This window comes from Odontesthes bonariensis, chromosome 17 (assembly GCF_027942865.1).
Source record: "Odontesthes bonariensis isolate fOdoBon6 chromosome 17, fOdoBon6.hap1, whole genome shotgun sequence".
NCBI classification, from domain to species: Eukaryota; Metazoa; Chordata; class Actinopteri; order Atheriniformes; family Atherinopsidae; genus Odontesthes; species Odontesthes bonariensis.
The window spans coordinates 18,283,179-18,298,395 of NC_134522.1; the positions used below are offsets into that span (position 1 = coordinate 18,283,179).

The window sequence follows — 15,217 nt, forward strand, 5'->3', positions numbered from 1 at the left end:
GTCTTTCAAAATGTTGATGTTAGGTTGTGGAAGAAGAGATAAAACTCTACTTTTTCAAATAAATTACTTCTGGACCACTATTGCTATCATTTGACCAAGCTGATATCGCCATATCTAAGCCAGGCTTGGATTCAATATCTTGTTTCATTTCTTGTAAATTGTGGTTTCCTGCTTCAGGAAGATTAGCTGTTTTTCTAAGATGCTGGGTTTAGTTTCTTTACTGACCTCACATGTTGCACTCTAAAAGATGTGAGGGGAAAAATAACAAAAACTTTTTCTGTCATCTAGAGTTTACAGGGAAACTGTGGTTTTATCTTCTACATTATCTGTATAACTTAAAAATTGATTATGAATATGTACCACAAAGAATCTCAGGTACAAATAACTGTATCAGTAATGCTAGTTAAGATCATTCCTTGAGGCATTAAAAAGCATCTTCAATAAACTGTATTATGGGAAAGAAAGTGATGTGTTTCTTCTTTGAATAGAGGATTGTATTGTATATATATGTGTACACACACACATATATATATATATATATATATTTATATATTTACTTCTACTACTACTACTACTATTGTGACCATAAATGGGAGTACTGTATCAATCACATCATATTTTAGATAACCCAAATACACTGACACAAGGGAAAAGAAAGAAGGAAGGGAAGGCTGAGAGAAAAAATCATCCACATTTATCATTAATATTGTTACTGTTTTATTATTTATAGTGGGGGGAAAAAAACCTTACATTAAAATCCAATTTAAGTTAACAAAAAGTCCCATGGCCTTTACAACAAAACAGAATGAATAAGGTGGCCGGACGCCAGTCCATCACATCAGAATGATTTCATAATGTCACAGAGTCTTTTCCCTTCAAACCGGAAGCATGGGATGTGTATGTAAAAACACTGTGTACAGTATCACAAATGGAATATTTTTTGCTACAATATTCAGTCAAATTCGACCTGCTTTACAGTTCAGTTAAGATAAATCAATGCTCTGTTATGATCTTGTCTTGATAGTTTTCTGCAGTCCAACACAACTGCAGCCTTCCTCTGACATGTGTACGGAACGAATGTTGACTCTTTTCCTAAACAAGTTGATATATTGAACTCAGCAGCCAAGGGTGTGGAAGAATGCAAGTATATATACAAAGCAACGCGAAGGAGATCTCCCCTCGTACTCTCTGTGTGCTCTTACCAGGAATTCAGCGTACAAAGCTGAGCCCTGTTCCACATGTGTCTTTTTTCATGTCCAAAGGAGGATTCGTGGAAGAAACAGTAAGAGTGTCTCTTGTTCCATTTTAATTATTTGTTCTGAGCTCCAAATACTAATACCTGGTACACAACATTTTAAAAATTCTCAGCTCTGTCAGTCAAGGCAGAAAATGAAGTACTACACAAAAACAGTACATAAGGCAGAAGGTTTAACACATTGCAAGGATTATTTTCTTCAGTCTGGTTTAAAGCAAGAAAAAATAATAATTCTGTTTAGGTGTGTGTGAGTGTGTGCCTCTTTTACCTAATGTATACCTAAATAATGTTTACGCGTACTGTAACACGGTCATTTTCACAAATAAAATAGTTTTTAGCTTCAAGCCTCTGCTGCTTTACTTTTCAAGCTTTAATGAATGATGTCTACCCATGCATAATAACAACATTTTTCATGAACTTTTATTACATTTATATAATTGTTTTTACCATATAAAATCAATTGGCTCGTTTGAATAGGGGACAATAACTGAACATCATCAAGAGATTATATCCCACTTCTTTTTCACGTACTATTGTTACGCAGATAAGTTCTACATTCACAGATTTAGCATTTTTGGAAACAAACAGCAGCTTGCAGACACACACCGCAGCAACACTATCACCACTTTAATTCCAATCCTTACGGCAAGCAGTAAATCAGAGCATAGCTACCCCAATCCACACAAACTGACTCTCATTGTTTCTCACAAAACCTTCACCCGGTGTTGCCAGTTATTTATTAAATCTAACACCCTTCTAAGCCATTCAAACTTTGAACACCAAACCAAAGTTAAACTGCATAAAAACGGAGCCTCAACTGCATCAATAAATAATGTTGGACTTGAATTTAACGCTATATGAGCTAACCAGCTTGAAACTTATCTCAGTCAAATTCCCCTTTCTTTCTTTGTTAAATTAAACTTTGGACTTGAAATTAAAATCTACTCACATTCACTCCTTTTAACATTTTGACAATTTGACATTAGATACCTAAATTCACAATGTATTTCTGTAATTTTATTGGTATTTTTTTCAAAAACGCAGGATAAATTCAGGAAATGAAAATGATGTACAATTACAGATTTCTTTATAGAGTTATTTCCAGCTTTTCATTTACTGAATAATTTTTTGTCAATTCTGAATTTGAATTCTGACCTCATGTGTTTCTGTCACAATCCATTTCACATACATTCACATCAATGAATGCAAAAAATGTAGTAGTTTTAACAATACAACATCTTAAACATTACGATGAGCATCATGTCACTGATGAGTAATGTATAATTATTTTGTTTCACAGTCAATGGAGCCAGTGACATCGGTACCTACAGCACTGATCTGGTCTGAAAACAGCAGCGTATCGTCTCCATTCAGCCCATCAGAGTCTCCTTTCTCCACAGAATGGGAGCTTGTCCTCGCCATCGTTCCCCCGTATATCTTCATCATATCCCTGCTGGGTATTCTCTTTAACGGCTTTGTCCTGGCAGTGTTTGTAGCCCACAAAGACAGACTGACTGTAGCAGAGATATATCTGAGCAACCTGGCACTGGCTGACTTCATTCTTCTCTGTGGCCTCCCTTTCTGGGCAATGAACATTCTCAACAGGTTTCACTGGCTGTACGGAGATGCATTATGCAAACTTGTCAACTCCATCATTATCATTAACTTCTACACCAGCATCTACTCCCTGGTCATGATTAGCATTGACCGCTACTTGGCACTCGTGAAAACCATGGAGGCGAGGTGGTTAAGACGGACACTTTACGCCAAGGTCATTTGCTTCATCCTGTGGATGTTAGGGCTCTTGCTGAGCATCCCGACCATTGTTCACAGAAAGGTAAAGTTTTTTGAGGAGTATGAAACAGCTTCCTGTGTTCTTGATTACACTCATGATAGCTCTTGGAAACTAGCCCATCAGATTCTGATAAATGCCGTGGGCTTCGTGCTTCCTGTTCTGGTCATTGTTTTCAGCAGCTGGAACATAATCAGGGCTCTGGCTCAGAGGGGGGGAGGTTTGGGTTTGCATGACCCTAATGACATGAAAGCCACAGTACTGGTGTATGCTGTCACGTTACTATTTCTACTGTGTTGGGGTCCTTTCCAGGTATTCACCTTCCTCGACACGCTCTGTTCTGTCCAAATGTTAGATGAGACCATGTGGTCTCACACTCTCGATATAGGAGGTCAGATTTCAGCATATCTGGCCTTTCTCAACAGTACCTTGAACCCTCTTCTGTATGTCCTCTCTGGACAGCACTTTAGGAGGAAGGTTAGCGCCATCTACAGAGGGGCTAGATATCAACGAAGAGGCTCAGACATGACTACATACCAACGTTCTGTCGTGTCCACTTATGTCAACAGAACAGAGCAAATTAAACCTGTGGTCATTTTAAGTGCCAAAGAGCAAGTGTGAATGATGACATCCTGCTCACCAACATCTTTATCATTTATGAATAAAATATACAGGATATGGCTCTTAAGTTGTTTTGTGTTTAATGAGACTTAACACAATAATAATCCTATTACAGAGTTAAGCAGCACTATGAGAGGATGTTTATTCTACATTTAGGGATATAATGGACACAAATAGAAATAATGGATCTTATGCACAAGAAATGGAAGCAGATTCTTTCTTTACAGGTTCCATCTTGACACTTGCGTCTTATGCTGTGGACAGACTATATGTATCTTTGTTTGGTCTGTTTAACTGCTCATTCCTGCTTCTGGTGTTTCTAAATAAAACACACAAAACAAAACCTAGCCCACTTGATTTTGTCTTTTTTCTGCAAATTCCTTCTCACAATACAGGCTGCTATGTCACAATGAGTCCCCATGTACTTTACATACATTTACAATCAGTCCTTCTGTATATTTTGGCATGGAAACATTTATCCAATAATGACATCATGCACAATCCTGTTATGTCTGTTTCTCTTAATGATGCAGACATAAATTATTCATACATTATTAATTTGTGCATTACTTGAACTGCTGGTACAATCAATTTAATGACACTCAATAATCTCCAATTTACCGAATTTTCCAGACTATGAATCGCTCTGGAGTATAGATCGCATCAGTTAAAAAATGCGTCAGGAAGAGGAAAAAAACACACATAAATCGCACTTATTTAGAAATTTATTTCACAACATTTTCGGCTGCATATTTTACTACCTACAGTTTGTAATCTGCAGAATAGGATTTTTTTGTTTGGCTGCATTTTGTTTGTGTTCAGTGTTTCTCAGTTGTCTTTAAGTTATGTTTCAGTTCCTTTTTTCAGTGGTACAGGAGCAGCATATAGTTGGTCACAAGCCTAGATAGTGTCCTCTCGCGGCTAGATAGCAATGTTTAATCCTTGGTTCATGTCAGTCAGTATGAATTAACATTTAAAAACATGTTAAATTATATATATTTTAATATATAAGTCGCACCTGAGTAAAAGTTGCAGAATCAGCCAAACTATGAAAAAAAGTGCAACTTATAGTCCGGAAAATACGGTAAATGTCTGATTCACAGTGTGAGCACTAGAAAATCCATCTTTGTGTAACATGTCTAGGTGTTTTTTCTTTGATGGTTTGTTTTACTATCTCCCTTCTTGTCCTCCTGAAAACTTTACACATTAGCATTTCAACTAAATGATACATTTGAGTTAATTAGCAGGTTAGTTAAAGCTGATGAAGTCAGGAGTTAGGTTTTATGTTTACCGGTTTGACAGCTGGCAGTGGTGGATATTTTTGTGTTCAAATGTTGCACATGATCTGGTGGCCATTTGGCAATTTCCAGCAACATTTTCTAAATTAAATAACTCGAACAATCATCCTTAATTACTCATCTGTTTTGAGCTGAAGTAACCTTGTGTATACCAGTGCCTTACTACAACTGGAACATTCCCTTCCCTTGTTACTCCTTTACCTCCCTGCAAGACTCTTTGCAAAGTGATGGCAGCTACTCCTCTAAGAAAATATTGGAAAACTTGTTTGGAGAAAGAATCATTCACCTGTGATTAGTTTTTTTTATCACCCAATATGTAGAGATGTAAAAGATAGAAATCACAAAAGTTCATTAATATGTATTACTGTGTCCACAGTCTACGTGTTGCCATCCAAGACTTTCACAGTTGCAACAGAATTGAGCCAGAACCCCTCACCATTACAGTTTAATATGACACTAACATGCTCTTTTGATTTTTATGCTGTCACCTCATTAAGCCATCAGTGTCAAGAAATACTCAGGACGATGATACAAATTGCCCCTACCTAATAAATTATACTGTAACCAGCACAGTTCTTTTAGTGCTGAACATGACACGTTTCCTATACATGTTCAAGTTTCTTTGCAGAATTTTGCTTTCCCTAAAACTATGTTATGTAGTTAAAGCATGTGATAAGACAGGGATGCTTCACATCACAATATGCTCATTTCATATGAGTTAACCCTTTGCTAACTGATGAAATATTACATTGCTTTAGATACGCCTTTCTCATCATCTGTACGTTGCTTGAATATTTTCTTTTACTACCCATTTTCAGTCTCATTATGGGCTAAGTTATATTGACAAATATTGACAGCAGTCTTGCAGCAGACTTGAGCTAACAACGAGACAAAAGCACAAACTATGACTTCACACAACCATTTGAGAGATAGTGCTTTCATTAGGGACAAAATATTCTTTTCTAATATTGTCTTTTCTTGTCAGCGTGTTTTGGACCGGATTTCAGTCCACCTGTTTATTTGAATCTTGAGTTCTTGAGAATTTGGCTCAGCAAGATAAACCGTTTCACATTGTGTGAAATAAACTCTCTGCAAAGCCTCTACGTCCGTATCTGTTACAGACAGGGTTTGCAAGAATAACCAGCAGTATTGTTATTTTTTCTCATTAATTCTGTGCTCACTCTTCTGTTCAGTATATGACAGATGCATCTGGTTGGTAAGTACTCCGATGTTTTCACTCCACTAGATTTGGTCTGCTGTTTTGCTTCTGACCAGGAAGCATCCAGGGCTGTTACTGCCTAAAACTGATTAGTGAGGAGGCAGAAACGAAGCAGTTCTGTTCGCCCAAGAGGATAATCAGATACCCCTCTCCATTGTTTTTACAGAGTCATTTAAACTACTGTTAGTGTGTATTGTTTTCAATAGTCCTTAAATTAATGGGAAGTTGACCTTTTAGGTAATGTATTTCAATTGGAGATTGCTTGATGTTTTGCAAGATTAACAGTTTGTGAGAGCAAAAAAAAAGAGTGTAGAGTGACTGATAGTAATAGACACATTGTTGTTTTTGGCGTAAATTAGCTTGTCTTTCAGTAATTAAAATTCAGAGGTTTCCTTTCATGTAGAGCTGTTTTTCCACATGCTGCTCTACTTGTCTGGACATGTTTGGAAGCACTGTACGTCAACAGTTAAAACGTGTCTAGAATTGCTCCTAGAAATGATCTTGATCTTTGCAACAGTGAAAACAGTGCATTTATGATTATTGGACATTCCACATAACATTCCTCTCCCAAGGGTTCAGCAACTGGTCTTTTTCAGTTTCCAGACATTTACAGACTATTGTTAAAAGAAGAGGGGATGTTACACAGTGGTAAACATGGCCTTGTCCCAACCTTTTGGAGACATAAAATTCAAGATGTGCAAGTATTTTTTTATGCATCTATTCATACTTTTTCTGTACCTGTTTGACACATTTCAGGGTTGTAGAGAGACAAACAATCATGCACTCTCACACTCACTTCCAATGCCATTTTAGAATCAACAATTAACCTAACACACAGGTTTTTGGGAGGTGATTGGAACTGGAGACTACCCACACATTCACAGGGAGAACATGCAGATTCCACAGAATAAAGGCCCCAGGCGAGATTTGAACAAGGAACCCTCTTGCTAAGCGGAAATAGTGTCAACCACAATGCCACCATGCAGCCTCAGTGTATTAAAATGTCTCACTTTCAATATTTGCTAGGTTTTCTATTGTGACTAAAATGCCGGTTTATGAGATTTGCAAAGCATTGCATTCTCTCTCTCTATTTACATTTTACACATCATCACAACTTTTTGGGATTTGGGTTCATATATTGTTAGCTCGGTTTTTCTCCATTTTGGTATTGATATGACACGTTGAGAAAAGTTTTCTGGTATCGCTTTATGAATATACATATGTCTGTCTGTTTAGAATTAAGTTAGTTTTATCTCTGCATTTTAAACATATCTTGGTGCTTTTGACCACCGGCAGTTAAACAAATCATGTGACCAGGTGATGTGATTAACTTACAACTGAGCCTACACATAATCTCGTTATTTATGAGTATGCCACAGATGCAGTAAGCATGCAGTATCAGACACTACACTGCGCCAACTGGCATTGCTTACCCTAGTTTACTAGAAGAGCAACAGGAGACCATCCTTAAAGAGGACTTATGAGTGGCCCACTCCTCAGGACCAATAGAACAACAAAAATCACGGACAGATTTGTGTCTCTCTAGCTTGTAAACTGACAAAATGTACTTTTAAAAGGTTTGTATGAAACATCAATTCATTCATTTTTTATTTTGACCCTCCCTTTTCATTTCTATGATCACTCTATTATTATCACGTTTTTTGTGCCCCATGGTGTGCCAGTTTGAAAACAACTGCTCTACTTCATGAAGCCACACACTGTCACTGGTAGAGTGAAAACAGTGGAGGAGGAGCAGAGTGAAGAAAGGGGTGGGAATAATCAGAAATTTTTAAAGACATCTGGCAGCCATGAGTTAAATTTCTCCTTCAAGAAAGAAAGTCAGAGGCAAACAGAAGACTGTTGCAGCACTTACTGGAAAACCGTTGCTTGGTGATCTCATATTCTTTTTTCCACAAGTAATGGCTGTCTCACCCACAAGGTATGCAAAAGCATTTATGGCTTACTTTTCTATGTTTTACTTTCATTATTTTTGATTGAAAGCTTAGTAAGGGCCGTCTATAACTGAACAGTGTTCACCATTGTGCATTGTGATCAGCATAATGTGCTTTGATAATGGAAAAATAACAGAATCGACAGTTAGCAAATACCAGCTGAGAAAATCCTTTTAACGCTAAAATGCTGAAACTGAGACGAATAAAACTTTGACTTTAAATTACAAAACACAAAAAAAGTTTTACTTAACAAGTTAATCAATAACATATGCTTGGAAGCATGTGGGGAAAAAAGCAGTCTGGAAGGCACTGAGAACAATAGAGATAATCATTCCAAGTTGAATAGAAATGCCTTAATATGGATCTGATGGTGAATCAGAAATAACTGACAAACATTATGAATGCAGTGTCTGACAAAAACTCCACAACATTTGAATTTATTTTCAGTCATTATACTAGTATTTTGTATGCTATGTGTTGTGTATTTTTCTTTGCCGGACCAAGGAAGGAGTTTATTTATAGAGATACGTGTCTCTCTTTTATTCCCTACCTTGAGTGAACTCTCCACCAGTAAATAAAACAATGCTTTAGGATGAGTAAGACTGTTTACTAATGCCATAATTTAATTACCTTTAATGTAGATAAAGACTGAAATAAAATGTGCTAAATGCTTCATATCTTTACACTCTTACAGGGTCATAACACAGAAGTGCTCTGCTGTTTCTTTCAACTATGCCTATCATTAAGGGCATAAAATGTTAGGAGACAAATGGAAATAAACACTGTACTCTATTATGTGAATAATGACCAAAACAAGCCAATAGCATACACGATATGTAACCCTATGTTACACTAGAATATTGTGATGAATATTTCCTAGAAATAATCAGTCTATTTCACTGAAAGTTTTATGACAATTGTCAAAGTTAGCTTCACTCTGTCTTATTAATGTCTTTTCGGCCTTTCTCTGTTTCTCTGCAGCATCCCTGTCGACTTTAGCTCTGTGACTGTAGACGAAAACAATACAAATGACAATGTTTGCCCATATCAATCTTGGACCTACACTGTTATTCCTGTGTATATCCTACTCATCGCTGTGATGGGAATCATCTTGAATGTGTTTGTGCTGACGGTTTTTATCCTCCATAAGAAGGCCTGCACTGTGGCTGAGATCTACCTGAGCAACTTGGCTGCTGCTGACCTTCTTCTGGTGTCCTGTTTGCCCTTCTGGGCTGTCAACATATCCAATGAATTCAACTGGACTTTTGGAGAATTTATGTGCAAAGCTGTCAATGTGGGCATGTTAATGAATTTCTACTGCAGCATCTACTTCTTGGTTTTGGTTAGCATAGATCGTTATTTGGCTTTGGTGCACCCACTGTCCCAAGAGACGCTGCGTAGGCCACGTTATGCCAAAGTGGCATGTTTTTTGGTGTGGGCTTTCGGCTTCCTCCTGACTACTCCTGCACTCATCTTCAGGAAAATGAAATATTTTCCTGAGTTCATTTCTACCTTTTGCTATCTTGAATATCCAAATCTTAGTATAAACCTGCTGTGTGAGTCGATGATCTTCATATTTGGCTTTGTCATCCCCGTTTCCATTATTTCCTTCTGCACTATCAAAATTATTAAAACTCTGGGTAACAGGTTAATAGAAGGTGTACATTTTCAGAATACAGACAATAAGGCCACCACCCTGGTTCTTGCAGTCCTCCTGGCCTTCCTGATCTGCTGGGTGCCATTTGAGATGACTAAGATCCCGGATTTTCTCAAACAAGTTGAAATCCTGACAGAGTGTAACTCTCTCCAAATCCTGGAAGGCTGCAAACAGATCTTCAAATACTTTGGAATCTTCAACAGTGTTCTCAACCCCATTCTTTATGTCATTGTTGGAAAAAACTTCCAGAAAAAGGTTCAGGAAGTTTTCAAGCAGTGTAAACCTAACAGGAAACCAGTCCACACCTTCAGTTCCACACGCACTTCTCTGTCAAAACATATTAAAGCTCAAGATGCTTTAGCTTGATCTACAGGCTGGTGATTATTATTTTTTTCCTAAGTTAGGGTATGTTGTTAGATGATTTTCTAAATAAAATTAAACAGGCTGTTAATCATAATCCTAACTCCCGATGTAATGAGAAAAATATCTGAAATTTGAATACACAAGTTTTGCAATTCCAGCATTAAAATGGAAATCTCCGATAAGCCCAACAGGATATCTGCCTCCTGCTGCACTACATATTATTCATCTACATCTATATTGTTTCTTTTTTACTTAAGCTGAAGTTTTGTAAAACGATGAAGAATAATCAACTTCATCAACTTAAACAACAGATCAGTTGAAAATATGTGTGTAATTGTTTGTGATCAAGTGTGTCATGACATTCTGTCTGTCTTGCACAACTTTACAGGATATGGGACTCAGTCACTGAATCTTCCATCAAAACACTCACACCCCAAGAGCTGTTTTACAAAAAATGCTTTTAGACTTAACACAATAGTAACACTGCTACATATTTAAAAAGCAAGACCGCATGTGTTTTATAGTGCAAAAGTAACGGAGTCAAACTAAGATAATGGAAGAAATGTAAAACCTAAAAGAGATTGAAGCATACTTGGTGTCTCTGTAACAGCATATAATGAATTAATGCAAATATTTAATGAAAGGATGTTTTTTTTTCTTGTTCATGTGCATGTCTGCTAAAATGTGTTTGAATCTCTCGTCATTATGACAGCTCAACTATAACGCAAACCTTTGATAGGTTAGTGGTGAACACCCAAAAAGAAATACTGTATACAGAAAAAGTTCATTCCATACTATCTGTCTTACTTTGCTGTGTAAAGTAATTGTAACTTGTGCATTCTCTTTGAATTTGACTTCAGAGACATTTATAATCTGAGCATGGCTACATGCACGCATTTGCAAGGTTGTGTACATTTGTTGCTTCTTCTATTTACCATTCAAATCCAACTGACAAATGAAGACTCACAGTCATGGAACTGTCTCTTTACTTTGTAAACACTCTTCATTGTTGCTCAATTAACTTACATGTATCTATTCTGAAACATAATAGCCATAATAAACATGATGTAACACCTCTGGAGGTCCAGCTTTAACTGTTTTAACCACAAACAAATGAACTTACTCTTATGAGCATGTGTAGTTCACTGTGACTATTGCTTTGTGGTAGTATCAGATGTTTTCTTTCTGTTTTAGGGCTGCATGCCAAATCTCTATCCTAGTGTTTTCATACTGTCACATCCTCTCAACTGCAAGCAAGACCAGTTGAGTGGCTTTCTTAAGTCTGGTTCAACCTCATGTTTATAAAGCCATTTTCAGACATGGAATATCAGCAGCATGAAGACTCACCACTAGGCGTTGGGCATGATATGCACTCGTTTGTCTTACTTTTGTGGATGTTTCAAATCACATATCATAAAAATTTAATTTAATTGTAAAAATATTTTAACAAAGTTGCTCTTCCAAATAAAACTTTTATATTGTTCAATTGTCATTTTTGTTAATTTGGGCAATGAAAGAATTGCATGACTCTGCAGAGCTCAACAATGCACTTATGTTGATCTTTTGATATAGATGTTTTCTCAACAATACTTCAACTGTCAAAGAAGTGTTCATCTTTGAAAGCCAATCATATTAAAGACAGCAAAAAAGTACATTCAGTGTTTCAGCAAATTATACAAGTGTGTGTTTTTTTTTACAGTGGAGTCATAAATGAATTTTGACAACAGACTTGCTCTCAAGAGAGTAAATGCGTGCTCTCCACATTGTGAAATTTAAGTGACAACTTGCAGTGTTGTCTTGTAGAGATTCACACTGTGCAGCCGCTACCATTGCTGCTTAATCCAACTCATATGTTTTTGGAATGCAGTGCCTTTGTTGATACAAAATGTGTCTGCCAGAGCTGTGGGACAACAAAGGGAAGCCAACCTTTGCTAAATGAACTCCTGCCGAACCCCCCCCCCCTCTTCAACAGACTCCGACACTGAACACTCACAGTTCCAGAACACTCAGTTCCAGTGTATGGCATCTGTCTCCATGAGTGTGTGACCCTGTGCATGTGCATGTGTGTGTGAGGTTCTTTGACACCAGCCAATAAAGATTTCCACTGCTAAGAAGGGCCGCCTTTGCAGTAATAATTTATTAAAACACTAAAACCAAAACAAAAATAAAATACATACAGTAGCGTGATAAAATTGTAAAAAAGAAGAAATAAAAGTGGATTGCAAGTCACAATAAAAAGAGATAATATAATCCAAGGCGGAGGGAGGCCCCACGTCCGTCCGTCCGTTTCCTTGATCTGGCGCTACAGCGCAATTGGAGGTCTGCAGCCAGGTGCCTCTCCTACAGCACCGCACTGATCCCTCTTCAAGCGGTTATCGTTCTGTAGGCGTTGAACAGAGTCTTCTCCGGCCTTCTGGCTCGTCCTCCCACGCGTGTTCGGTCTCTCGTCGTCAGTGTTGCCAAAAGTCGCTAGATTGCGTCATGACGTCATAAGTGACGTAACCACGCCCATATTATATATTTTCGCTCCTACCCGAGCCGAAATCAGCCGGCCTGAAGCTGATTTCAGCTATAAACTCTGTAAACTTTAGCAACATTTGAAAATTTTCAGGCCAGAAAGTAGTCGTTTAGATCCCCAACGTGTTAAAAACCTGACAAAATACCGGCTATTTACAATTTTGTTCCGACGAATTCGGCGCTTCTAAAGCTAGCCGCAGTGAGCAACGCACTTCCGGTTATTTTGACAAAATAAAAATACCCGTTGCCTTTTACCACAGCCATTATAACGAACAGCCTTGCCACTCTCTATTAAGCCCCATTGTACCGGCTTTTTGGCTGCAGTTCCACCAGAATTCCACTGGGGGCGTCGGTGGAGACCAGAATGAATGGGGCCCAATGGAGCTAGATGCTACAAATGGTCAGTTTCACCTAAGTCTCCTCAAGAGCGCTCAGATTTGAATGTAGTTTCTGAGAGCTCAATATGGGTTTCAAGTCAAAAATCTACTGAACTAGTACATATATCCCTTTGATTTCTTACAGGTTGGCTTCTTGTTGTCCACCACGCGCTAGCATTGTGCTAATGACAGCGCTCGACCAGAATTACGACCAGAGGCACCGCTTGACGGCTGGCTCCATACCAAGCGACAACAGAATTAAGATGGACTTTTTCCGCTTCTGTTACCACAGCCTAAGAATCTGTGATGTTACCACAGATTATCTCTTACTACAGCTCTTCCTTGAAAACGCTGCTGCCTTTGAGACCAACAACAAGCAGGATTGTTGCCGTAAAGCGGCATCTCCGGTCGTAAGCTATGTATGACGTCATATACACTTCAAATCCTTTTTTTAAGCAAATGTGGCTCTAAAAATCTAAAACTCAGCCATGGGTATTTTCTAAACATCCTCTTTCAAAAACAACATTCGAATTACTAGAGAAAAAATTATATCTTGAGATAAGGGCACGAAAGGGCGTATAGCTCCATAGGACTCCATTCATTCTGGTCTCCAAAATTGAGCGCCCCACGTGGAAAAAGGGTGGAACTGCAACCAAAAATCGCCTCGTTGGAAACCGGAAATGCACCGTGAGTGGCGTATCTGTACTATTATAGAATCTGTGCTTTTATCATAGGGAAAGCCATTACGATATAAAAGGTGCTTTTGTTTTGAAAACAGGAAGTGAACCTACCCTCGTTGTAGCTAGCTTGAAACTGCCGTTTTGACAGGAAATGACGGTATGCCGGGTTGCCGCCGTCCTGCAGTGCTTCTGTCTCGGCTTGTATGGTGTCACGGGGCAACTGATTTGTCACTCACAAAACAAGTTAAATTGTCGCTAGATTCAGCCAGATTGAGCCCGAAAGTCGCTAAATCGCTAGATTATTTTTTTTGTCGCCAGAGATGGCCAAAAGTCGCTAAATCTAGCGACAAAGTCGCTAAATTGGCAACACTGCTCGTCATGGCCTCGCCAAGCCAGCCCGCGGGCCGTGACAGCTTCCTGAAAATTACATCCGTCCGTTCCCTTGCTCCGGCACTGAAGCTCTGCACTGATTACTCTACAAGTGGTCTCTGTGCGAGAGAGCATGCACTCAACGGGTGATTTCGGGAGGTGACAGACCACACACGCACCCAATGGTGGGGAAACGCTTGGTTCACTTTCCTCTACTCGTCGTTCTGTTGGCATTGAACCAAGTCTTCTCCAGGCTCCTGGCTCGTTTCCCCACACTCGTCCGGTCTCTCGTTGTGACCTCATTAAAGGCTCTAGCATGGTTGCCGCGTCCGCTCGCGCGAGCGGTGTTGATGACGTCACGAGTTCGTGCCCGCCATAGGACCCTATATAGTGGCGCAAGTCGTTGCGCGCCAGTAGTTGCAATTTTCTCCGTCACAGAGGTGGCACTGCTACGTGAAGGTTACCTCTACTCTACAACCACGAAAGTGGAGAAGAAAACAATGCCGCTGTCAAGAGCAAGAATACTGTAATTAATGATACTGCTGCAGTTTTCGGATCATTTTAATTTTTTAATTCAGTTAAAAGAGGTGAAAGTTTGAAGCCCCCGGCATCAACAGAGTCTCTGCCCTCTTCTTTGCCTTCACGTATCTGTCCCGTAGCTTCTTCCACACATTCTTACAGAACTCTCCCTCTTTCCCCAAAGTTCTGCCAATCTCTGTGAACCAGTTTTGGGAGTTTACGTGCTCCCTGTGCTGTTTCACTGCAGTTTCGTACAGCTGCCTGTACAAACGCACCTCCTCACTGAGCCTGATCTCACAACAGTCCATCCGGTTCGTTGTGCTCGGCGCCGCCAAGTAACAAAAATCGACTGGTGCACGACAACGCGCTGCGCCGTCTTTTCAAGGGAAGCGCCAGGCCTGATACGTCATTTTGACGTCACGGTGCGACACCGCCGTGACAGACGCGGCAACCATGCTACCGCCTTTAAGTCAGCTCGCGTGCCGCGTCAGCTTTACTTCGGTGTCAGAAAGGACTCGGACCCGCTGTTTCCCCCATTGCTTATTTATTTTGTACGTAGGATTATTTTATTAAATAATAGTGTTTATTAATGAGTACC

The 15,217-nt window shown here is 39.0% G+C and overlaps 2 protein-coding genes across 2 annotated transcripts; both read left to right on the top strand.

Annotated features, from left to right (window-relative positions):
• Window positions 1-1,205: 1,205 nt before the first annotated feature.
• bdkrb1 (bradykinin receptor B1) lies at window positions 1,206-3,924 on the top strand. The gene is made up of 2 exons (XM_075448092.1): window positions 1,206-1,282; window positions 2,556-3,924. Exons 1-2 carry the CDS (start codon window positions 1,253-1,255, stop codon window positions 3,666-3,668), a joined length of 1,143 nt encoding a protein of 380 aa, XP_075304207.1. The 5' UTR covers window positions 1,206-1,252; the 3' UTR covers window positions 3,669-3,924.
• A 4,087-nt stretch (window positions 3,925-8,011) lies between these two features.
• On the top strand, window positions 8,012-11,643 carry LOC142366457 (B2 bradykinin receptor-like). The gene is made up of 2 exons (XM_075448353.1): window positions 8,012-8,124; window positions 9,119-11,643. Exons 1-2 carry the CDS (start codon window positions 8,105-8,107, stop codon window positions 10,158-10,160), a joined length of 1,062 nt encoding a protein of 353 aa, XP_075304468.1. The 5' UTR covers window positions 8,012-8,104; the 3' UTR covers window positions 10,161-11,643.
• The last annotated feature ends 3,574 nt before the right edge of the window (window positions 11,644-15,217 follow it).

Excerpts from the sequence above, each read along its gene's own strand:
- bdkrb1 (XM_075448092.1), top strand. The coding sequence starts at position 1,253 with ATGTCCAAAGGAGGATTCGTGGAAGAAACA. Across the intron at positions 1,283-2,555 it reads GAGGATTCGTGGAAGAAACA|TCAATGGAGCCAGTGACATC; the intron begins GTAAGAGTGTCT and ends TTTGTTTCACAG.
- LOC142366457 (XM_075448353.1), top strand. The coding sequence starts at position 8,105 with ATGGCTGTCTCACCCACAAG. Across the intron at positions 8,125-9,118 it reads ATGGCTGTCTCACCCACAAG|CATCCCTGTCGACTTTAGCT; the intron begins GTATGCAAAAGC and ends GTTTCTCTGCAG.